General features: G+C 37.0%; 5 protein-coding genes across 8 annotated transcripts; 2 read left to right on the top strand and 3 right to left on the bottom strand.

The window, feature by feature from the left end:
* Positions 1–226: 226 nt before the first annotated feature.
* On the bottom strand, positions 227–10,270 carry LOC141837680 (uncharacterized). Of its 4 annotated transcripts, none has more exons than XM_074725049.1 (8): positions 10,152–10,270; positions 6,561–7,492; positions 6,393–6,470; positions 5,442–5,673; positions 4,210–4,306; positions 2,469–2,610; positions 718–1,092; positions 227–578 (listed from the first exon to the last, which is right to left on the bottom strand). In XM_074725049.1, exons 2-8 carry the CDS (start codon positions 7,422–7,424, stop codon positions 378–380), a joined length of 1,989 nt encoding a protein of 662 aa, XP_074581150.1. In that variant the 5' UTR covers positions 7,425–7,492; positions 10,152–10,270; the 3' UTR covers positions 227–377. The 4 variants fall into 4 exon arrangements, with proteins under 4 accessions (XP_074581150.1, XP_074581151.1, XP_074581152.1 ...); XM_074725050.1 differs by having other exon boundaries at positions 6,561–7,464; XM_074725051.1 differs by having other exon boundaries at positions 718–1,080; positions 10,152–10,269.
* Positions 10,271–10,594: 324 nt separating this feature from the next.
* Positions 10,595–16,589, bottom strand: LOC141839826 (TOM1-like protein 5). The gene is made up of 10 exons (XM_074727660.1): positions 16,456–16,589; positions 15,861–15,968; positions 15,519–15,597; positions 15,282–15,380; positions 15,055–15,168; positions 14,379–14,536; positions 13,739–13,814; positions 13,355–13,440; positions 12,011–12,172; positions 10,595–11,255 (listed from the first exon to the last, which is right to left on the bottom strand). Exons 1-10 carry the CDS (start codon positions 16,470–16,472, stop codon positions 10,883–10,885), a joined length of 1,272 nt encoding a protein of 423 aa, XP_074583761.1. The 5' UTR covers positions 16,473–16,589; the 3' UTR covers positions 10,595–10,882.
* Positions 16,590–17,585: 996 nt separating this feature from the next.
* LOC141837922 (dirigent protein 2-like) lies at positions 17,586–18,150 on the bottom strand. Its single transcript, XM_074725284.1, has one exon. The coding sequence runs from the start codon at positions 18,144–18,146 to the stop codon at positions 17,586–17,588; it is 561 nt and encodes a 186-aa protein (XP_074581385.1). The 5' UTR covers positions 18,147–18,150.
* Positions 18,151–18,929: 779 nt separating this feature from the next.
* On the top strand, positions 18,930–21,025 carry LOC141837580 (putative UDP-glucuronate:xylan alpha-glucuronosyltransferase 3). Its single transcript, XM_074724962.1, has 4 exons — positions 18,930–18,976; positions 19,075–19,266; positions 19,392–20,020; positions 20,115–21,025. Exons 1-4 carry the CDS (start codon positions 18,930–18,932, stop codon positions 21,023–21,025), a joined length of 1,779 nt encoding a protein of 592 aa, XP_074581063.1.
* A 1,882-nt stretch (positions 21,026–22,907) lies between these two features.
* On the top strand, positions 22,908–23,738 carry LOC141837579 (chitinase 2-like). The gene has a single exon (XM_074724961.1). The coding sequence runs from the start codon at positions 22,908–22,910 to the stop codon at positions 23,736–23,738; it is 831 nt and encodes a 276-aa protein (XP_074581062.1).
* Positions 23,739–25,390: the final 1,652 nt, after the last annotated feature.

Raw genomic sequence — 25,390 nt, 5'->3', positions numbered from 1 at the left:
TTCTTATGCAGAGAAATAAGATTCTTAGTGATTCTGCGATTATCATATGTAGCATGTGTAGCTGCTAAGTAATTCTTTTCTCAGGAAATTGCTTGTGATTGATTTCGAGTACATAATGGAGTGAGGATATTTATTTCAGTGAAGACAATCGTATTGTACACCCTTAATAGGAAGTTCTTTTCCAATCTTCCTCTGTATGAATTGGGAATAAGCTCCGGTGGCAATCTTGAGCATGAATTGTCTACAAATCAAATGAAAATTGTGTACAAAGATCAAATTCTCGAATCAGTTCTACTAATGATACCTCAGCGGACATAATACATACACTAGGATTTGACCACTAGACATGGTCATGAACAATGAACAAAAGGAAATATTTACTTCATCAAATTTTCCAGTGCATCATGGATGGCACTGTTCCTAAAGGAAAGACTTCCTCGATTCAAAGAATGAGGACCATTCCACACGGACCTGCGATCGCTTGGGAAAAGGCTTTTGCACAATTGCAGCATCAGTTTGTTCTCTTGTAATTGAGGGATTTTTTGCGTCTTAGTGAGATGATCGTGCCCATGTGATTCCTGCAGTTGCCATTCACATATAAAAAAAAAAAACAGGTATTTCCATGACTACCCATAAACTTTGCAGGGGATAGGAATCACCGAACTAAAAAAAAAAAAATAGAATCATGCAACTCGTGTATATGTGAACTTAACCAACCTCTTGATTTTGGTTCATATGTGAATAGTGGTATGATGCTTCAACGTTGAGAGCTGTATCATCTTTCTGCTCTCCGGGTTGCATGACTTCTCTAAATTGTCCCTGGAATTCTGATTTAGAATTCTTTCTTCCATTCTCAAAAGAATGCCGTGATGATTGATTATTCCCACCACTTTCATTTTGCTCAACCCCCAATTCAATATCCATTTCCTGCTTCTCCATCTGGGCAGAGTCCACCAGGCTAGGTGTAGCAAATTTTTCTTCATTATCATCTTCTCCGTTTGCATTTGTATCAATCTCAGGCAAGCGGTCCATACTAGAGGTTGCATCCTCACTGCAAGGAATATCTTGAGCAGAGCTCTCCTGCGTTGCAAACTTTATCAACTATAGCTATTGATGTGAAGCTGAGAGAATTTTAAGAACAAATAAAGAGCTGAGCTCTCCTGCATTGCAATCTTTGTTAGCCAAGTTATTTATCTGAAGCTGAGAGTATTTTAAGAGCAAACAAGGATGACACTTATGATGAAAAAGCAACGCATAAATCATAATATTGGATGAAAATAGCACAAGAAAGATCAATACAACAAAAAATGTTGAGTAGCAAAACAAATGGGAATTGGATACAAGGATAACTTATATTGGTAATGTATGAAAAAAAATACAGAACCATCATCATAATCATTAGTTATACTAGCCTCAACTATTTGAGATTGGCCCCTAATCGTATATGTCCATCAAGCTTTATAAAAGCTGTAGCACTAGTAAATATCCAAATTGATTAAATAAGTTGTTTAAGTGATTTAGATTTTGGACTAATATTTTCTTTGGTCCCCATCTTACCCCTTACAGCTCCACTCTAATACATTAAAATCATCTAACAAAATTTATCCGTAGCCTTTGAAGATAACCACATTATCTCAATATATTTCTTTGCCCTGTATCATCTGTAGTGTTACACATAGTTGATAAGTAACTCCACAGATTCATTTTAGCATTCTCAACTCTGCTATCCGTAAAGTATCATGAGTCATATAACAGCCATAGAAAATTCACTTTTAGCCTAAGTAGCAAGCAACACAAAAGCTTTCAATTGCTACCATCCATTAACCATACCATTAATGACTGCTTCAACAATATCCTGATGAATATAACTAAAAATACAGGATAATGTTAGAGTAAGAAAGTTCAGAAAGACAGCTGAATAGTGACCAAAAATTGCATGTAAGAGAGGATATAAAGCATAACTAGGGCCCAACACCCTCCAAGAAAAGAAGATTGCTTACAGAGTATCGACCAGTGTGGAATCAGGACTAATTGAGTTGGGCTTTGAAACAAAGCAAACCCAAGCCAAGTGATTCAAAACATATCAAATGATTCTTTGCATTCCAATCATGTCAAAACTGACCTGACTGAATATGGCCTCCAAAGTTTCCAATATCACCATAGGAGGCTCTTCAAAATGACAAGATGATGTATCCAGCACTTTTAATTTTCCTTTATAAATTGGGAAGTAATGATATTGACATAATTCCATGTATAAATCAGAAAATGGTCCAAATAATATAGTTATGAAACCTATGTCAAATAAATTTCAAATGTTTGAGTACCTTTAGAAAGTTACATTATGTAAATGATTTCAAAATAGTAGCTCATGTTAAAGTCAAGGAAGATAACTAATAGAAAATATACAGCGTCAATGATTCTATCTTTAACTAAAAGATATAGCATCATGCAGTAGTTCATGTACCAACCTCTATCTTTAACTCTCGCGACATATTATGATCACTTGTTTCTGCTTGATTCTCAACAGCTATTGAATTTTCTTCTCTCTCCTTTCTGCGCCGCCTAACAGCACATACAGCACAAAGGCAATCACTTTTGTGCTGATCGATCCTGCAAAAGAGCAATAAGAGATATGTGAAATTCCCTGCAAAAGAGCAATAAGAGATATGTGAAACTCCATACAACCTCGCCCTAATTTCAATTGAAAAACACAGTTCATAGCATTAACGCATGCGTGCAAAACAAGGTAACTGCAGAATTTATGCAGATGAAGCAGAAAGCATATTATCAGAAGAACAGGACAAATCAGAATATATACATACATATAAAAGTGTAATGGTTATAAAGGATAGTAATTTAACTGTTGTAGAAGATTTTAAATTTTTTGCATGTGACGTTTAAAGCATGTGTGCTAATTTCATTTTTCTAATATAATGACTTTAAATTGTTTTTATGGACTTATTATTTTGATTAAGCTCTAAACTGTTGTTTAGACAAAAAAAAATGGCTAATTGACATTAAGTGTTTCTTAATAGGAACAAACATGAGCTGCATGAGTGGTTGAAAAGCTGCACATAGACACATGCACAGAGAGAACTAGGATTTCAGCGGCCTTAGAGCCTAGACACAAGAACACACCCATGAAAAGTGAGACACTTTCAAAATATCAATATTTGAGTTACAAATGCAATACAAGTACACCATCCTAGTGACAAATCACACTAATATACCATTTAAAATCATCTATTAGTAAGCATCATAATTGTCAGAATCATATTGATTCACAACTTGTCTCATAAGATATGATTCACATATAATGTGATTCAATGATTCAATACGAATTGATATGAAGGTTGTCAAAAATCAAGGTTCATATAATGAATCATTTTGATGAATTATCATGAATCATATCAAACAGTGTGAATTGTATTGTAAGATTTAGATAAAGAAAATTATAAATACAAATAATAATTCTACTTTAATCTGAATAGTTGTGGTATCTAGAAGTATAGAAAATAATCCAATATTTCATGTAATAGTATAAAATAGATGGATTAATGTAATGTTGTTTCGTAACAAAAATATATAAGTTCATATCTTTCATGAATAACAATGCAAAAATTATTGTTTATTTCATTTTGTTATGAATTGAAACCAACTAGCAATACAAAATTTTCTTGTCAAATAAATAGAAAAATCATTATTGTCAAATGTACAACAATTTAGACATGCCACAATTTCCATCAATTTTGCCCTTATTTGTCATTTTATGTATGAATATCACAAGAGTTATTTTTGTTAGGTATTGAGTCCACAATAGAATAAGAAAATTCAGTAACAAGCAGAAAATGATTTCCTGTACTGCATGCCACATCCTTTTTCCATTCCTCTCCAGCTTATTCTCTCACGATGCTTTATAGAACAAGCAATAAAAAAATTGAAGTATTGTTCTTTAATATGTAAAATTCCATACCATGAACATGACCTAGAAATCAAGGAACAATATATAAGGGCCATGGATACAGAGTGAATTTGAGAGAGAGAGAGAGAGAGAGAGAGAGAGAGAGAGAGCATAAGATCAGTTTTTATTATCTAATAATCTACTGATAACACAACAATGCAGTATTTTCTTTATTATCCAATAATCTCCAAACAACAAAAAGATGAAGTCTTCAATACAGTTTCTGTTAATGCTAGAAGTTAACCTACCCATAACGCCTGCGTTTATGCTTTGATTTGCTTTTCGAATACTGCTTGTCCTGACCTGATCGTGAAATATCCTCAGTTTGAGTTTCATCAGCTATTCCTACATAAGTTTAGATGATAAAGAATCCAATAAATATAAGTTATAAATTCCTGTAAAATAATAAAATAAAAATCTTCCAATGCGTCATGATAAGAGTTCACAGTTGCCAAAATTTATGCTTCACATGCATCAGCCTTGAATTTAACTCATAAAATTACCTCAGTGTGGATATATAGAACTTAGCGCCAACATACCTGGAAAGTCTTGCTAAAGAAAGAGTGTAGCAATCAAACATGGCTTATGACATAAAATAAGGCTTAAAGTACATAACATGAACTTTTCCATGTTCAGCACCAGTGACAGATGCTCAGCTAAGCCTCTTAATAGATTCCTTCAACCATGTATCTAATATAACTAGAGCACCAGAATGCCTTCATGACCGTATGACCCTACTGAAGAATATAGTGCTAGATAAAGATAAATTGGTGGGTGTAAAGAACCACCCATATCCTCATGCAAATCTTTGGATTACAAACAAATAAGTGAGAACAGTGAATTTTGGGAAATTTTTAATTCGGACATTAAAACTTCAAGAATGCTAGCTTAGCCTTTAGCTCAGAGATTGATGAATCAGCTCAACTTCATCAAAATGGCCCTAAATTATCTGATATTACATTTATCAAATTTGGAATTTCGGAATGATTTGGATAAATTGAAAATGTTCACTAAATATTGGGATAAATAAATTTTTAACGAACCATAATGAGACAGATTAAGGTTAAACAATCATTTTCCTTTTTTTTTTTTTAATTCTCCACACATCACAGTACTTGCGTATATAAGTCTAATCCCAAACACCAAACAAACAATTAAGATGGTTAATATTAGGACCCAAAACACAAATATGAATTCAAATATGAAAGACAACTTCCTGGTGCCTTCCGTCCTCTATAACAAAGTGGCAGTGCACTATATAACTGAGCTAAATTCAGGGTATCCCATCCCAAAAGGTCCAACAATGATCCATGTGTTGTGATACTAGAAAGGTTTCAGAAGATTTACCAACATGAACAAAATAAAAGGCATGTTAATTTCTGACCTGATGGCATACTGAAGGCAGCAAAAATAACATTACCTCACCTCCTATCTAGAATCAAATTTCAAGAGCACACTCTTAGACAAAAATGACCATTACCAGAAATATCAGAATATAAACCAGAAGCCAGCCAGTACTTCATGAAATTCTTTTTCACTCGTTTCATAAGGTCAACGACATAATCACCCTTGTTGTTGTATTTGTAACAATTATTCCAGATATATTGCACATCCTTGAACACGCCCTCAGAGTTCAGGTACTTGAATCTATTCTCAAGGTTTTGGACTATTGTGCCAAAATCCATAGGAGTGTCAATTATATCAAAATAATCCTGCAAAAAAAAAAAAATCAAGAAAGGTTGGCAAAGCCCATGATAGAGTAAATTATGTACCATAATTTAAATTGGAGGTACTATAAATTGTTTACTCAAAGATCCAACTCGCAGAGTAATTGAAGGCATAAGTCAAACCAAACATGACTAATGACCAGGACCCAACAAGATGAGCTAAGTTATCCACCTGGTATGATCATAGCATAGCAAATCATCTGAATGTCAAATAGCATATAACCTTTAAATAAAATTCTAGATAGAAGTTTTAGGTCCTAAGTGAATGCATAAAAGCTTCCTTAAATCATTGATACCATAAAGCACCTGGATTTTGATCATGTATGTAATCATAGGGAAAGGGCTAATCCTAGAGGTTCCAATGGGTCATGATCAGACTCAGGGAGCTCTAAGTTGGTCAGGCTCTGGGTGTGTCATGGTGACCTGGCAAGGCTCTAAACAAGTCATGCCCAACAGTGGCCCATGGCAACTATGCAGATCAAGTCAGATATGTCAGGTTTCTGCCCACCCCTACATCCATAAACTATTTCATGGAAGTGAGGTTGGCCCTTGTGAAGCCAAATGATAAATAGGAGCCTTAGTTATAAATAACTGCAGTATTTAAAGGTAGCTACACATAAACATTAAGAAGAGAGCAATGACTCAATGAGTAACATTGACGTGTCAAATACTTGTGTAATGATTATATCTCGTGATGTACTCACAGGTATTCCCAAAGCAACAGGATCCACTGGAGTGTTAAAGGGAACAGCTGCATCCATTTTCATTACTTTCTTTATCACCTGAACAATAAACAGATCAGAGAATATATTTATTTTCTGCCTCACATAGAAAGAAGTGAAGATACAGAACTCAAATGTTTATTTACTTACAACCAAGGCAGCACTCAACTCTTTTTCACTGTAACGAGGGTCATTAGAAGGAAGTGTTCTTTCTCTTTGTATCATGTTCCTAGGGACAGAGGTATCCGCTGTCCTTGCAGTATCTGCAACAATTGATTTTTTCTTGCTCGGCAACTCTGAAGAAATGACAAGCTTACCAGAATTTCTGTCTTGCTTAATCTCACTTGAAAAACCTAAACCGAGTGAAGATTTAATCTTAATGCTTCCTTTTTTTCTAGGTAATTTATCAGAAATTGTATTGTTCATATCTGATGTTTGCCCGTCCGAGAAAGTACTCTCCTCCTTTTCAGCAGCAGATTCAACCATACTTGGAGCAACTTGTGGATTACTCTTCTCTGTTTCACTTGGTGTTTGTGCATCTGAACCACTTTTATAAGGCTCAGATAATCTTGCAGACTTTAGTTTTACTTTAACTCGAGGATGTCCCTTTTTATCAGATGGTCTACCAATAGGCGCCTCAGTATCAATATTTGACATAATGCGGGGTGTATTAGATCCATTAGGGGGTTCAGGCCTAATTTCAGAACCACGCTGGTTATCATCAGACGGTTCTTCTAAATTTAAGTTATCTTTTGTGTTGGAAGAAACCAGGTCAGAAGATAGATCTTTGGCCAATTTAGCCTGTTTCCCTTTCCTCTGATATGTTTTGTGACCACGTTTCCTTTTCATGTTTTCCCTGTTACTTTGAGGAATATATTCTTCAGAAGATGAAGTTATCTCAGTGGCTGCAGTGTCCTTAACAATTAACGTAGCATTGTCAATATCAAGAGGACTATTGATTGTTAATGGAATCCCAGGAGCTTTTAGCTTGATTCTCAGAATACACTTCTCCATAACCAAGCACCCAAATATGATGGATCCATGAGAATTGGACCTTCTCAAATACCAAAAGGAAAGAATTTCTGAATGGCATTAAATGTCAATATAATAAAGAAACTACAACTTAACTGTCAAACAACATTAAAACAAATAAAATAATCCACCAAAAATACAGAGGATAAAACTTCAAGAGTACTATAAGTAAACATCTAACTAAGATGCTGAACTTTTGTAATTCCGTTTAATAACACAAATAAGTATAAATAAGAGCACTAAACACTTAGAAATCATCTGTCTAATAATGAAAAAAAACCAAAAAAAAAAAAACTATAAAACCAGTAACTAACCACATGATTCTATATTTTAACTAAGTTGGCAAGTAGCAGGATGGATCACTGACAATAAAGAGCTCTTAGTCTCGCATGGTGGATACACAAACAGTGTGCTTTATTTATAACCATACAAGTGGGAAGAAAGAAAGAAACACACACACATAATGATTAGAAAGGGAAATATAAGGAGAAATGTGCAGGCATACACATGTTGGATATGAAAATATACGTTGTTAAAAGTATCCAGGTAGGGCATCCATCTAACAAAAGTGTAGTAAGGTGGTAGTGTAGATACTAAATTTACAAGAAAAGGATATCCAAATATAGTACGGAAGGGGGCATCTGCTGATATTATATTGCTCAATGTTTGCAATACCAACTAGCATAACAAGTTCTGTTGAGAATGAACAGATAAGATTGGCATGCACGGACAAGGCAACAAGGTACCTAAATTCTATGATATGTGCAGAATTTTATTTATAGTAACTCAATCTACCAATCTAGGAACTGATAATGAAATGTTATGAATAGCAATAATATTCACAGATACTGCAATTGTAGGGTCTAAAGAATGTCCACATCTCCACAATGACATGATATTGTCCACTTTGGGCCTAAGCCCTCATGGTTTTGTTCTTGGGCTCTCCCCAAAAGGCCTCATGTCAATGGAGATATCTTCCATCCTTTTTAAACACATGATCTTTTCCATGTGTTTTAGATGTGGGACTATGTTTGCACCTTTGCAACCCAACAATCCCCCCCTCAAACAAAGGACCACAGGCCCCCTCAAACGGAAAGCCTCCGTTTGATGTCTGAATCCTCGACCCACCAGGACTTCCTGCCCCTCGGTCTACCCTGACCTACTAGGACTTCCTGCCCAGCCGCAACCAGGACTTCCTGCCCCTCGGTCCACTAGACCTACTAGGACTTCCTGCCCAGCCGCAACCAGGACTTCATGCCCCTCGGTCTACCCGACCTACTAGGACTTCCTGCCCGGTGTCTGGTCCTCTTGATTCAAACACGGGAGCCCCCACTTCCTTTGTTTTTAAGGTTCAACCCACATGGTTAGATCCGGATCATGGCTCATCCGGCGGTTAGTCCGGTGAAGAGCGGCCTCGCTCTGATACCAATTGTAGGGTCTAAAGAATGTCCACATCTCCACAATGACATGATATTGTCCACTTTGGGCCTAAGCCCTCATGGTTTTGTTCTTGGGCTCTCCCCAAAAGGCCTCATGTCAATGGAGATATCTTCCATCCTTTTTAAACCCATGATCTTTTCCATGTGTTTTAGATGTGGGACTATGTTTGCACCTTTGCAACCCAACAGCAATGATTAAATTGGTACAAAATAAATTGTTACACTTCTTTTCCTTGTCAATAAGCACTAAGATACGAATCAAATTTAATCAGAAATGTGACAACATCTATGATGTTCATATATTATCAGGATTCATTAATTTTTTTGATTAAACAACAAAAAACTTATCAAATCAAACCCTCCCTGAAACATACTGAGCCCAGATCTTGTCTCTTTATAATCACAATGAGGCATTTCAGCAATCTACTACATTGAAGAAAAAAATTCCTAATCAAACACGTGAACAATTGTGATATAATAGTATCATTGTTAAGAAAAATATTCGTGCAGCTAAACATGCACTTTATTACTCACACGCTAACAATTCTGTACACAACAAAAAAGCCAAACACAATGATACTAAATCAGGATTAAGAGTACAAGTAGGAAACTCGGAATGCATGACATAATTTGAAGAGTTTGATACAGTGCCATGCCTTTTTTCCTTCTTAATTCATAAAAGTATAGTGTCGTAAGGAAGTCAGGAAAGCCAAAATAAATAATATTTCAACAGCTCAGTAGAAAGGAAATGACTGTACCAGTTTATTATAGAACAATGGAACATTGTACCACTTCTACAGAAGATAGAACACTATTCTAAAAATCTGAATCTCACACCATACAAAGACTGTAATCGCATGAAACCAACATCAAGAAACAGTAAAGACAATTCAAGGATTTAATAAAAAAATAAAAATTCTTGAGGATGTGAATTTAGCGACTACACGATCTAGTTGATGCAACAAAACGACGAATTTTAAACCAAATCGGAACTATGGGTTCAAAGAGGCCTCTTTTTGAACCCCAATCCCCTTTTGGTCTTCCCAGGGCATAGACCCCTTTTTTTTTATAGGTAGCATAGAACCCTATTATTTAGATAGAGAGAGAGAGAGAGAGGTGCGAGGATAAGATGATACAAACACTGCAGCCAGATGCATCGACCGAGGGTTGTTTTCCTAGAGGGACGAAGATTCCAGAAACTCTCCCTCCTCCCACAATCTACCGATGAGAATAAGAAAAGATAGTGTAAAGATTAGAGGAGAGAATTTACCTGAGGGATCGATGACAGAGGCGGAGGCGGAGGCGGAGGCGGAGGCGGCGACAAGCTCCCGACTGCGGTCGCTGTGGTCGGAATTAGGGTTCGAATTTCGAACAGTGAAAGGAAACAGTTTGTTTTTTTAATAAAAAAGGCGAGTCAAAACTCCACCGACGGGTCCATCGTTAAATACCGGCAAGCCGAACCTATCTCACGTCATCAACTCTGAACCGAAATGGTTCGACCCGGAAATTGAACCGAGATCTACATCATGAACGAGAACGACAAGTGTGTTATAACCTCGTCCCTTGTTAATTTATAAACTCGTCCCTTAATTTTGGATAGCACACATCTTAAGCTTACAAACCTAAATATCATTAGAAATATTTTAAATCGAATTTATATAGAATTTGAAGTTAACTTACACAAATGTAAATTAACTTAATGGCAACAAGAAATAAAGTTGAATCATATGAAATCCATTAAACTGCAACTTAGTTTCGACTGTCCCCTCAATATCAGTCAGTCATTTGCAAAGAAACATGCTCCCAAGACATCAAGAAGATCTGTGAGAAAGCTCCAAAATGCACAACATTATAAAATAGCCGTTGATTTTCCTGCCATGTTATATACAACACTCACTTCTCCACACCAAAGAGAAGATAAACTACAATGAATGGAATGGTCAGCATGGTCGAGGGGAAAACAATTGCAATTGACCATAAGCATTAATCTTCTAACGGTCATCAGTCACGAAAACCAAATACATCTCTCTCACTTGAATCAGTGCTGCAACTTCCAGAACTGTTACTGTCATGGTTGTGCAACGATAGACCCCTGACATGAGCTGCGAGACCTGAACTGTCCATGGCTTTGTTGTTAAAGAAGGTCTCCCTCTCTTTGTGGTGAGAAGGTGGAGGTGGTAAATTGGCTGTCGAATGTTGTTTGCTTTCTAAACCAATAGACTGTTTGCTAGGTGGGTGCAGTTTACCATCTAGTTCAGATGATTGAATGCATAGCGGTCTGATGATCGGTCGGCCCATCTTTTCCTTGGGAACGGATCTGAAAATGTCTACTGACTCATCTGAATCCTCAGCACAAGCTTTTCCTTTCTTTATTCTGTAAAAACACACACAAAAAAGTGAAGCAAATATTGCACCCAAGATTGCCAGGACAATAAAAAAATATGCGTTCAACTGATATTGGCTAGGATGATTTAACCGAATTAACCTCTAACATACTTAGAGAACATCAATAATAAATCGAGTTATTTGGTGCCTGTGCAATTCAATGAGTTACCAAAATAATCCAATTAACTTCATCACTTCTAAAGATATTCCTAGGTTTCACTTAACTGCTCTTACAACACCAACTTGTGCAACACATTCTGGTCACCCCACGCAACCACTTGAAAAATAACACCACCTTAATAACATAGAAATTTACACAAGTTTAGGGATTAGGATCATGTGTATTTCACTTACCCTTTTCACCTCATGGTAATATAACAAATAAGGGTTAATGTTTGACATTGTACGAGCCAAACTATCCTAGTAGTTGAAAAGCTTGGTTCAGAAACGCTTCGTAACTTAATTTATCAACAACAATTTTTAACTCGAGATAAGCAACATGACAGCACCAGATATAGCCAAGACCTATTGCCATGAGTGCCTTTATTGCCATCATCATCATAAAGAATTTATGATTATTATGGCAGCAACATACAAGCTAACCTATTTTACTAGTTGAAGAACTCTATTCGGAAATACTAGGGTCTTAATTTATAACAAGATAGCATCAACTACAGCTGGCATATATTATCTTCTGGATCTTTTCAGCATATGCACACAAAAAATGAAGCTAATTAACATTACCTTCGCCACAGGCTTTCTGCATCCTCTTCCTCGTCCCCTTCTCCATTGACATCACAAGCTGGAGTATCTGTAGCATTAACTACGAGAAGTCTATCATGGTGACATAATACCTGATGTAACTGCTCGTTCAACTCAATGGCTTGAGTAACCAACTTCTCATCCCTGAAGTTATCAAAAAACACCAGCTTATATTTGAGGTAGCAACATGTAATTTCTTTTGCAGAACAAACTCTAGCGCCATATGGCAACAAGCACCCTCTAAATTAAAAAGTGCTATCATTAAAGAATTAAATCCTCTAACTGGGGATCATCAGATAGTAAAAAAAAAAAAGCATTCGTTTTGTCAGCTGATAAGATTGTTGTTGCTTTAACCATAATATGAACCATGTATTTGGTAAAATATTTGATGTTGGAAAACAATTATTGATTGCTGTAATAAGACTAAGAGATATAAGTCTCCACCTACTTAAGAAATTCAACTATTTCTCTAGCTTGAATCTTGTTACACAAATCTCCACCTACTCATCCTCCTACTAATGATATATTCGCTAATATATTTTCCTTGTTGAATAAATTCAAGATAGCTAAATCACTAACATGCAAGGATTTCCTGTGCATCAAAGTAAAATATTCCCTTTCATTTGCAAATAGTGTATGCCAAAGAGATTTATATGGAATCTAACTAGTAATTTCATCTGCTATTAGTGTGAAAATATAGAAGCTTAGTAGTTTTAGCACTCGTAATTGTATAACTATATAAGTTAATAAAAATCATAGTCATATCTTTCTTCTTTAATCCATATATTAAATAAATAAGATCTATTGTAGAGCTTCCAGACACAAAACCAAATTAATTTTATAATTTTTTCGTTTCATCATTTACTCTTCTCTTGATTACATTTCTCAAAAGTTCTATGGCGCAACTCAACTAACAAATCCTTCCATCATAAGAATAACCTTAATCAGCATAAACATATATTTACATAGCTTCCAATTATTAGGCACCTTAATTCTCCTCTTAATTAAACAAATTATAAATGGATGCTACATATTTTTACAGGTAGACTAGCAAGGTTTAAGGTTTCATCCCATGTGCCGACTGGCACATAAAATGGCACTAGACAAGGCTGCAAGTTACTGTGTTTTGCAGGAACAAGAAACACAAGAAACATATGAAATATTGTGTTTCATCCCATATGAAATATTGTTCATGAAGGAACAAGAAACATCCATACAATGAATAAAAGAAGTAACCAAAAGAGAAAAAGCATATTACTCCACTGTGTTTTGCATTTCATATCTGTCTAAATAGATTTTTTTTTAAAAAAAAGATTGCCATTTTACCGTGAGGTCATCACTAGCTGCATGATTCGTTGCTTCTGAAATGAACATTGTTCCACTAGATCCAATATAAATTCATCAGATGCACCCTGATCACATAGCACAATTTTATATGCGAATATATATTATAAATTCACTAATGCAAAATCTTCCCATATTTCAGCAATCATGATGTGTCTTATTGTAACCTAAATTACTAATTTTTCAAAATCTTAATTTAGTGGTTTAGTCATGATTGAAAATGTCACACTTATTGATACACGAACCAAATTATGAATACTAGTGAGTAGTGACTTCAAAGTAACGACCAACTTAAACCACTAGACATGTTTAACTAAGAAAATCATGCATTATTATATAAGGAAAGCAAGTTAATTTAAATGATACCTGTGGAAGCTTGGGATCCATAGCATTCAACACATCACGCAGTACTTCCAAGACGCTAGAAGCTTTATGTATTATGCTGAGAAAACAAGCAAGGAAAGAAGAAATAAGCATGTCAAATCAGTTTAACATTGTAATCCTTTGTTGGAAGAGTAAGAATAAGGATCATTGATCTTCCAAGAAAAGCAGTGCTTTGAAAAAGTCTGTTGTTGAATGATTTCGAGCTCCAATATAGCATGAAATGTTTGATAAAAAATGTGTAAGCTTCATGTTGTATGAAAATCAATGCTTTGTCACTTCAAATTATATTTAAACTACATAATTTCCAACCATGAGCATCTCAGTTATTTGTTCTCAAACTTACAGATTCTAGTTACCATTTACATCTTTCATCTTTTAAATGACCCAAGAATAACAAGCAATACATTGCATACAACATATGACATCCCAGTGTTATAGAAATTGATGTGGTTCTATATAAACATTGAGATAACATCATGTGGAAACTTCTAAATTAATGGAATAAAGCTTAAAACTTTCAGTCATCCACTTTAACCATGCAGCTAAACAACTGCCCTAGTCTCCAGCTGCTAATGACACAATAAGCTAATTTATCTGAAGTAAAATTACCAGCTCACTGTACCTCGAGTCAGGTAAGGACTGATTGGTTAGCTGTTTCTCAACATTCCCTAGTTTCTGAGACTGGGATTCTTGAGAATGAAAATTGTTTGCTTGCTTTTTGGGAGAAGATTTTTGAGGTATGACAACATGAGGCTGCTGAGAAAATTGTACTCCAGAAGACTTGTTGAGGAAGAGAAACCAAATTTCAGTAATGAATCAACTAAACAATCATACTGAATAAGATAGATGGATTGACCAAACTAATCAGGCACACTATATACAAAAAAAGGAAATGAGACAAAGGGAATGTAAATATCCAACAATAGCCAGTTCTTCTGTCTTGTCTTTACTGTATCTTATTCATCTACCTGGAGGTTAGGAAATGTTATAAAATAAATACTTCTAGTAATTTTGATTTTAGTAAAAATAAAAGTTAAATCATGTCAAAATGTAATCTTGCTATATTGCCTCTCAATTACAATTAGAAGCAAACTACTAAAATTTGGACCTTCAAAGAGATTTAGCATCTCGCCAAAAAAAGAGACAGTCTAATCGCAGTTCAATTATATACGATTGATTCAGATAAAAGTTCAAAAATACACTAGCATCTTTGAACAAAATCACTGGGTATATGATTTATAGGATTTCTCAATGAGAATCACTTGCAAATGGATAAAGTTTGAGCTTGCATTACTTACAACCAACTCAAAGTATGCAGCATAGTACTGTGGGTATTTTCCAGAGGCTCCTCCAAGGGCTGTTTGGGTTGCATCAAGAAGAAGAAATATTCTTTCTCGAACAGACAAGTCTGACTGGCACCAAATGAGTCAAATTAGTTATAGTTATTTTTTTTTCCAAAATGACACGAATACATTATCAGCATTTAGTAGAAGATATATACACAGACAAAATATTAAGGAACAACCTTTTTCTTCACGATCTTTACTAGAATTGGCAGAATTTCATTATCAATTACTTGTTTGTGAACTTGCTCCCCGCAGTTATTCATTACCATTTCCAGCAACTGCAATAGCAATCAAGTAATATAGACATATAATTCATCCTCTTGAAAAAAAGAAAAGCAGTTGCTGACTTTTATAATTTAGATAAATTATTATTTGGAAGATATTAGATTTCAAAAAAAAATATAAAGGGGACTTACCATAACAGCGAAATATTGTGTATTAACATTTTTATTCTTTAACTGTTTTTTAATTGACTTGATGACAGCTTTGGATTGCCTGCAAAAGCAACCAATTGTAGTAATAACACACGAGGATGGTGCTTTAAGATTGAGAGTGTAATGGACAAACAAAACACATGCATAAAATGGAAAAACATGGGGAAAGAGAATGTTTAATCTTATACAATTTCATATTAATATTGCTATTATAGTGAGAAATACTTTAAGCATCTAAAATAGATAGTTCATAGTTATACAAAGGCAATAGGAGAGTTGTAACTTGTAAATGACAATCACAACGATTTAAGTAAAATGTTATACAATGGATCGTGCGTAATAAGTTCGCAAATCTCGATATTCTTGGCCCAATCCATCTCTTTTAATTTCTCACTTGTTGCCGAATTTACCATATCGGCAGCCATTGATGTCCTGCAAGCCAACAAATGATACGTGTGAACACAAAGTAAATATCAAATCTGTTCCAAAACTATGCACCTCCGTGCTTAAGTTGAGGAACAGGAACGATAAGGACATGAAATTGAGCAACAATTTTCACTTAAAATACAACGATTTGACCTAAAAGTAAATAAATTTATCATCTCAGCATCACAATAAAAAACGATTCTTTTCGACAAAAGAAACTTGATCCGTCATACGAAGATATCTTTTTATCCCAAACACCTAAATTGAGAAAGAACGGGGAAAACAAAGCAACTTAGAGGAGCGCAACGACAAGGCACAAGCCGGCAACTTTCGACGCTAGTAAAACAATGTAAAGCCCCCAAAGAAGATACCTTTCGCATACTAACTAGATAACAAGAAGAACGTAGAGGAAGAAGATTTAGGACACCCAAAATACCCTCACAAACGAGAACCAAATCAAACGACAACTAGGGTGAAGGTCGGAAAACAAAACCGCAATAATCCCCGCATTTCGCCACTATTGCTGCTCGATCCAACCACTCCTCGCCTCGGGCCTTTCTGATTTCCGATCTCTGGCCCGGGGAATCACAGGCTAGGAAGAGAACCAGAGACTGTACTGTGGAGGTCGAGAGACGAGAGAGAGAGAGAGAGAGAGAGAGAAGAGGCGAAGAACGCGCCGACAGCTATAAGACAGGGTGTGACCGGGGAGCCCGATGTCCCAGCTCAACACTGCACTTCTCCTTCTCCCTTGCCCGTCTGATACGATAGAGAAGAATCCATCAAGACCGTCCGATGGAGCCAGTAGGGTCCACCGAGGTGGGACAAGGAAGACACAACCATTGGGCGACACGTAGCATCGGGACTGGAGCGACACCAGAGGTAGAGCGCACATGGGATTTGCGGCTGCCCGGGACCCACCCAGTTGGCTGGCGCCGACTTGCGGGCCCCTCCTCGACAGCTTTACGATGCGTGCTGCTTCCATCAGAACCCGGAAAGGGAAGTACGTAGCGCTTTTTATGATCGTCCATTCACTACTTGCAAAATTGGCCACAAAAAAATATTACACTTCTAAAAAATATTTTATTTTAATTAACTACTTGGAAATCCTGAATGCATATTTTATTTAATGTTGAGGTTGGCAGTTGGCACATGGTCAGCAGGTGTTTCTTTATGAACTAAAAACAAGCGTAGGTACGGCTTATAATAATCTAATTGGTTAATTGGACACTTGTCAGTTCTTTCTCCGTATAATTCCAACTCCATCATCGAGAATTATCAAAGAATTTATGTCTGTAATGGTGTAACGATAGAAAACTACGATGTATTCATAAGAATTTTTTTTAAATGAGGAACGCAATCAAAAGATGCTAGGCATCTGGATTGACCGCCATATGTACTTCCCAATTTACCCTGGTGATCGGTAGGAAACTTCCATGGAATCGGACTGGCCAGCTTCCCGATTTATCCTGATGATTGATGGGAAATTTCCGTGGAATCAAACCGACCACCTCAGATATTGAATCCATAAGACTAACTGAGATTTATCATTTTTTTTATCAAATAATTTATTTAATATTATGTGAACATATCATAGAAGATATATAAACTGATCAACGAACGTCATCAACGGAATGTGATGTAAGCATCGAGTTGCCCGGTGAGTGTCGTGTTTGTGCTACGAACTTCTCGTGTCAAGAGATACCCTCTCGCCGATCTGAACCGGCCGGTGCCGCCGGTGATCGCTCGTTCAAACAGGGTCCCGAGCGGAGCCACCGGGAACACCCCTTGCACTGCGAGTGAGCTCCCGTCGTACTCACCGGCCGTGAACACCAACTGGAAGATGGTGAGACCAGAATCCTCGGTGGTGCTCGAGCCGACTCCCATTCCCTGGTTCCGGCCGATGATCGGCGAGTCGGGGTCGACGCTCTCCCGCAGGAGATTGTCATAGACGATGACGTTGCCGAAGCCGGCGCCGGAAGTGGAGCTGCGGCGCTCGACGGCGTACACGACGGTGGCGTCGGGGCCGGAGCCGAGGACCCTCTCGTGGTTGTAGAAGCGCAAGTGCAAGTAAACGTCGGGGATGATGGAGGAGGAGGAAGAGGCATGGTCAACGGATGCCAAGAGAGCGAAGAAGAAGAGGAGGAGGAGGAAGAAAAAGTTAGAAGATGCCGAGGGAGCTGCCATTTGCATGGAGACGATGAAGTAATTAACTGAATAATGTGTGCCAATTCTGGATGATTAAGGGGATGGATGTTCGAGTATATATATAGAGAGAGTTCTTCCTGCCAATTCGTGTCGTCGGAGAAGGAACCATCTTCGTCTCCGGCGGTCAATGCTTAGCAGGTTGGCTTCGGCTTTGTTTGCTTGCCTTAGCATTATCACATGAGTGACTTCGTCGTTCCTCAAGTGCCTTAGTGTATAATATAATTGTTTACGCAAAAACATCTAAATAATCTAAAGACTTTGTTAGATGTTAAATTGCGATCGAATAATTGCAAGTTGTCAAAATTGAATGGACCTAAATCTGCATTACTAAAAAGAAACAACATGAAATAAATTGGTTTAGTTAACATATTATAGGAGTTCATTTGTGAAATTTCAATCCTTCTTAACAACACAAAGTTATTATATGATTTTACTCTTAAATTTTAACCTTATATATCATCAAATTAAATAACTATTAGCACAACACTAAAGAGTTGCACCAATGATACTTGTGTCGTAAAAAAAAATAGCATGCATGTAATATTGACACATGATTTTATTATGATATTTGTCTCTTAGGGAAATCTATGAGAAAATATCCTTCGTCCCTAGCATTATCCGGATGCATTGCACCAAAAGATTTTGCTGAATAACAAGACATGCAACAGAAAAGCCGAATATCCATTCTATTCATCCATTCTTCTTCTTCTTCTTCTTCTTCTTCTCCTCCTCCTCCTCCTCCTCCTTCATATCATCATCTCCATGTCTCCCATTTCAGCCAATGCTCGGCAGCCATCAACCGTCACAGAGTTTGTCCTTATCGTTTTTATTTCTCTACACTCACGTATTTCCTCTTATATTAATAGTAGAAAAGGATAATCTGATTTTTCAATTAATCTTGATTCAGGGATGACACGGGGAAAACTAAACCTCGAAGATTCAAAGTCGACGAGTATAGAACGTTATTTACGGAGAGGTGTTCAAGTTGCAAGTTTTGGTTTTTGAAGCTTGCGGTGCTTATTATTATATGTTGCCTAGCTTTAACACTCGCTTTCTCATCAAGTATTTACATTGAACAGCCATGGCATTCCAGTTACAGGTACATGTGTTTTTTGTCGATTAAACCTGTATATCATGAAGTTATATCATCAAAACTTCTTCATACAAACTTTTAGTTTGAACCCATATCAATCAAAAACTGAACTTGCTGTTGCTGCTTTGCAGGCATCAACCAGCAAATGTCTCGCACCTTTGGAGAAAAACATTTGCAGATCCACGATATGCATCAGACTCGGTTGTAAACTGGGAAAAGATTTCTCAAATCACCAAAGATATTGTTTTAGGAGGAAACCCGAGAATTGGCTTACTAAATTTCAACTGCTCGGAAGTTAGACTATGGCACCAAACCCTACGACAAGCAGAGTTTTCTTCATTGAATTTAGATTACGCTGATGCAAACACCACTTGGGAGACTCTCTATCCTGGGTGGATTAACGAGGGGGAAAAAAACAAGATTCCTACTTGTCCAACCCTGCCGGAGCCGGAGATGGTGAAAGGATTCACATTTGATCTCGTCGCCGTGAAGTTGCCCTGCAACAGGTCAGGGAGGTGGTCCAGGGACGTCGCAAGGCTGCACTTGCAGCTTGCGGCAGCAAAGATTGCGGAAGCTTCCTCACGAGTACATGTCCTCCTTGTCACTGATTGCCTCCCTCTTCCTAACCTCTTTACCTGCAAGAACCTTGTCAGGCATGAAGGCAACTTTTGGTTGTACAAGCCTGAGATTGCCTCACTGAGAGAGAAGATTCGGCTTCCGGTTGGATCATGTGAGCTTTCAATCCCTTTTGAAGCGAAAGGTAAGTTCGTTCTGCTGCTCGAACTTTTGAAGTTGCTGTTAATCTTGGTGAAATTTGTAACGTTGACCACGCTTGTCCATATTCCAAACCTCAGTGCGGATGTACACCGAGGTTGGACGCCGGGAAGCCTACGCCACGGTGCTGCATTCAGCAGAGCACTACGCCTGCGGCGCCATCGCCGCCGCCCGAAGTATCCGCGCCTCCGGCTCGGTCCGCGACCTCGTCGTCCTGGTCGACGAAGGCGTCACCGACCACGACCGCCGCGGCCTCGAGGCCGCCGGCTGGAAGGTCAAGACCATGCAACGCATCCGCAATCCCAAAGCCAAGCGCGGGACCTACAACGAGTGGAACTACAGCAAGTTCCGCCTCTGGCAGCTCACCGACTACGACAGGGTCGTCTTTATCGACTCCGACCTCCTCATCCTCCGCAACATCGACTTCCTCTTCGCGCTGCCGGAGGTCAGCGCCGCCGCCAACAACGCCGACATCTTCAACTCCGGCCTCATGGTCCTCGAGCCGTCGAACTGCACCTTCCAGTTGCTGATGGATCGCATCCAGGAGATCACCTCCTACAACGGGGGAGACCAGGGATACTTGAACGAGATCTTCACGTGGTGGCACAGGGTGCCACGGAACATGAACTACTTAAAGTTCTTCACCGCCGACGACCGAAGGGATACGGAGATGGCGAAGAAGAATGTGCTGTTCGGGAATGATCCCCCAGCACTGTACGTGATTCACTACTTGGGGAAGAAGCCATGGATCTGTTTCAGGGATTATGACTGTAACTGGAATGTGCAGAGTAATTGGCGTTTTGCAAGCGACGAAGCGCATGCGACGTGGTGGAGAATGCATGACCTGCTGCCGGAGAACCTGCAGAAGTATTGCCTTCTGCCGGCGAAGTTTAAGGCGATATTGGAGAGTGACAGGAGGCAAGCTGAGAAAGATAATTATCCCGATGGGCATTGGAGGAGGAACATTACTGATCCCAGACAGCACATCTGATAATTTCGTTTAATTTGTTCTCAAAAATTGCAGCAGTTATCGATACATTTTATGATTTAAATATGAATTGCAAGGACTTTTTCTTCTGGTGCAGATTGCCGTCAATCTTCTTATTTTAGATTTTGTTTCCCAAATTAAATAAATCTAAATCAATCTTTTATTTTAAAAAAAAACTGAAAACCCATTTTAATATAATGATTGATTTATTGGACTTAACTCAATTATTTTATCAAATTTATTTGAACAAACTTCATCTTTTATCTTCTCGAATATAGAATTGTTCGAACATATAAAGAAAAATAAATAAATAGTTTGATGAAAGCTTTTTAAATTTATAGTAGATTTTTATTTACACACCAATGGATAAATAATGAAACCTCATATATAAAAAAACCTAAATCAGGCAAGATTTAAAAATTAAATAAACTCAAATTAAGAGATTATAACATCCAACAAAATTAAACCAAAATCAAGCTTTAATTTTTTTTTAAAATAAAATTTTAATAATTTGATTAATTTATTTGACTTAACTTAATTATTTTATCAAATAAACTAGAATAAATTTTGCATAACATTTCATCTTATTTGAGTTGTTTATAATATACTATCTCAATTGTTATTTTTATGCCCACTGATTCAAAATCATACAAAAAATAAATTATATTTACTGGAAAATAAATCATCCATTAAGGATGACTAGTCAAACCTTTTGAATATTGGTATTTTTACCAAATATTTCAGTTATGTAGATAAAGACTTTAATTTTTAAACCTTAATTGTGAAGACCGTGTACCATTTAATAATTATAATTTGAGCATTAAAGTCAAACCCCACACCTATAAAAATAGATAAAGAATTGGTATTAACATATAAAAGTTAATTATCAATAATTTAAAATAGTTTGACATAAGACTAAGAATAATTAAGTATATATAATATGAGAATAAATATATAATAAAAATAAAAAAAATAGATATTTATATATATATATAAAAGCATAAATTTTGCAATTTATCCTATATTTGTATCTATACACCAATGGATAAACAATGGAAAAGTATAAGGAAAAAAAAACTCTTCTATTTGTCTGTCCCCATATGCATATTTAAATTAGCAATATAAATTTTAAATTTATAACGATCGAATTTAAATTCAATTAATAAATTAACAATGAAAATTTTAAATTCATCATTAATTTAATAATGTAATATAAATTTTCACTAAATTAATAATAAAATTTAAATCCTCCGTTAATTTAGTAAAATTCAAATTCAATTACTAAAACAATGATTAAATTTTTAACTTGTCATTAATTTTAACAATTAAATTAAATTCAATCCTTAATTTTAGCCTGTATTTTATATTTTATCATTAATTTTAGCAACTGAATCTAAAATTAACAATAAAAAAAATTAATGATCTTATCATTCGTAAATACGACCGATTTAACTACCGCTAAAACATAGATCTCTTTTATTCTAAAATAAACAGTCGTTAATGCGTTTTGTAAATTAATATTAAACATCGATCTTCAGGAACTAACTATCCATGAGACAAGGTTAATTATAACTTGGGATTAATCGAAGGTAGCTAGCTATAACAACAATATGGCATTTATCAACATTAATTAATTAACTGGCGAATCTAATCGAGCCGGCTTCTGATATGATATAAAATCTGCTGCGTTAATTGAAGGTCTTTAATTCCCAGTTCACAAGCAGCTGGTCGCCTAAGCCATGTTCTACGCCAAGATCAAATTGCTTCTCTATTTAGTTGCTATAAATATTCTCTTCTACAAAATTTGTGGTAAATTCGATCGATCTTAATTAACTTATTTATTCATATATGTTTAGCTGTTAGTTATAATTTATCATCATTAATCATGGCAGAAGGGAAAGTGATCATGGAGTACATTGGAGCCACCGGAAAACCGGTGACATTTTCCCACGTGCCGGTCGACCCCAACATCGATTTCCACTTCATTCTGAGCTTTGCCATCGACGCCTACCCCTCCGGCGCCGCCCGGAACGGCGTCTTCTCCCCCTACTGGGCCTCCACCCTCACTCCGGCAGCCGTCCGGGCCGTGAAAGACCGGCACCCGAACGTCAAGGTCCTTGCCAGCCTCTCCGGATGGAGCCTCGGCAGCAAAGTCCTCCGGTGGTACGACCCCGCCGACCCATCTCTGTGGATCGCCACCGCGGCTGCCTCCCTGAAATCCCTGGCCGCCGAGTACCACCTCGACGGCATCGACGCCGACTACGAGAGTTTCGAGAGAGACGCGACCGACTTCGCCTTCTGCATCGGGGAGCTCATCGCCGGGCTCAAAGCGGACGGCGCGATCGAGGTAGCCACCGTGGCGCCCTTCGACGACACCGCGGGGAGGTACGCGGAGCTCCTCTGGAGGTACGGCGGCGTCATCGACTACGTGAACTACCAGTTCTACACAGACGGAGTTTCGACGCCGCGGGCGTACGCGGAGGCGTTCGAGCTGCGGGCGGCGCAGTTCGGGGCGCCGGCGAAGCTGCTGCCGAGCTACGAGGTGGACGGGAGGGGGATTCAAGGGGAGGCGTTCTTCGAGGCGCTGAGGGTGATCCAGAGCAGAGGATTCGAGGTGAATGGCGTGATGGTGTACTCGGCGGACGCGTCCTCATCCCACGGCTATTACTTCGAGAGGAAGTCCCAAGAGTTCTTGCTCAATAACACAAGTTCATGAAAATTAAATGTATGATCGATTTGCCTTTACCCCCAAACAAAACTTGATTCTTGAGATTTTCAATATGTTTGGAGTTTTAACACAATTTGATTTTTCACCAATAATTTGCAATTTTTAATTCTTCTCGCCACTTTTTTTTAAATATTAATGATATGCACAAAAGGTATGTGTTTTTTACTGACTATACTGTTGGATCCCTTCCTAGCATTTATATATAATATTTGGCATCAGAATAATACAGTATAATACTCTGTTGCCATGCCAAATTAAGTCAACACTAAAGTTAATCAAGTTATTTAGTTCATTTAGATATTACTCAACTCTTAATTCGAATTTATTTAAAATTTATATATTTTTAAAAATTATCAATTTATCACTGAATTTTATTCATAAGTTTTTTTATTAATGGATTATAATCTTGGATCATAAAAACTAACAATAAATACATGTTCACATTTATTTGTTTAATTTAATGAATTATTTGAGTTTATTTATTTTAATTCACTTTGTGTACGTTGAATAAAAATAAAACAAACTTTTTATCACGACCGATATCAAATTTACTCATGAATATTTTGATTCATTTACCACCTTACAATATAATTTTTTTCGTAAAATATGATTCATTACTATTCTAATTAATGTCAAGAATTATGCATGTGTTTGTATCATTAGTAGATATAATCATGCTTAAAAAATGTCAATTAAGCATGGTTTCAATTACACCTACCATCTCAAAATTGTAATACATTGACTAGCTAGCTAGTCACAGCTGCCAGGCTGCCAGTTCTCTTCCCTTAATCCCTTGGGTCTCTGGGTTCGGTCCACCATGGCGTCCGTTCTTCTTCTTCTTCAAAGAAACACGGCAGCAGCAGTACCTAGAACCTGATCACGGGTCAGAGATATGATCTATCTGTTAATTTCTAGTCGGTCGTCTTTTGCTTCGCCAACGTGATGCTGGCAATGAACGCATGCAGCCGTACGCGTGTCAAATACTGAAGGCATGCAGCCGTACGCGTATCAACACTGAAGACCAAATATATAATTAAGAAACTGAATCACTTGCACGCAGTCCGATTTTGCCGACGAGGTCGAAGGGATGGAAACGCAGTTGAATTATAAATGTGCTGGGCGGCTGGGCCGCGTCGTCAAATTTGGAATTAAGCTAAAAATTCTTACCATCCTCTTATACACATATATGATGATGAATTCTTAGCATCATTTAATAGCTGATACTATAAAAATTCAGAAACTCCCAGTTGAGTATTCTTTAGATGCTTCTTCCGTTCGTATAACTATCACAATAAGATAAATTTTCTATCTAAAGTTAATATGATAAATCAAAAGATGTTGGTCTAGTCCTAATGGAATGAAGATCATCCAGTGCTTAAGTTATAAGAGAACAGATATAGTAGAAAAATGTATGAAAAAAATGACCATTGAGAGTTAAGCATGAGTCTCCTCTTTTTTGAAGAATCACGCCTCCTTGGTAGGTTTTTCTTTTTATATAATGACATTTATAGAGAATCACATTAATATTATTTTTTAATAACGGCCAACAACCATCATTATTATATTTAATGACCATCTAAAATCTTGATCTATAATGACTATTATCAATTGTTTTTATTGTCTTTTCATGGTTTCATAAT

This window comes from Curcuma longa, chromosome 11 (genome assembly GCF_044706935.1).
Source record: "Curcuma longa cultivar G26 ecotype Majalengka, Jawa Barat chromosome 11, ITB_CL_G26_1.1, whole genome shotgun sequence".
Taxonomy (NCBI): Eukaryota; Viridiplantae; Streptophyta; class Magnoliopsida; order Zingiberales; family Zingiberaceae; genus Curcuma; species Curcuma longa.
Note: the sequence above shows the minus strand (reverse complement) of the source record. Positions and strands in the feature narration are given on the sequence as shown.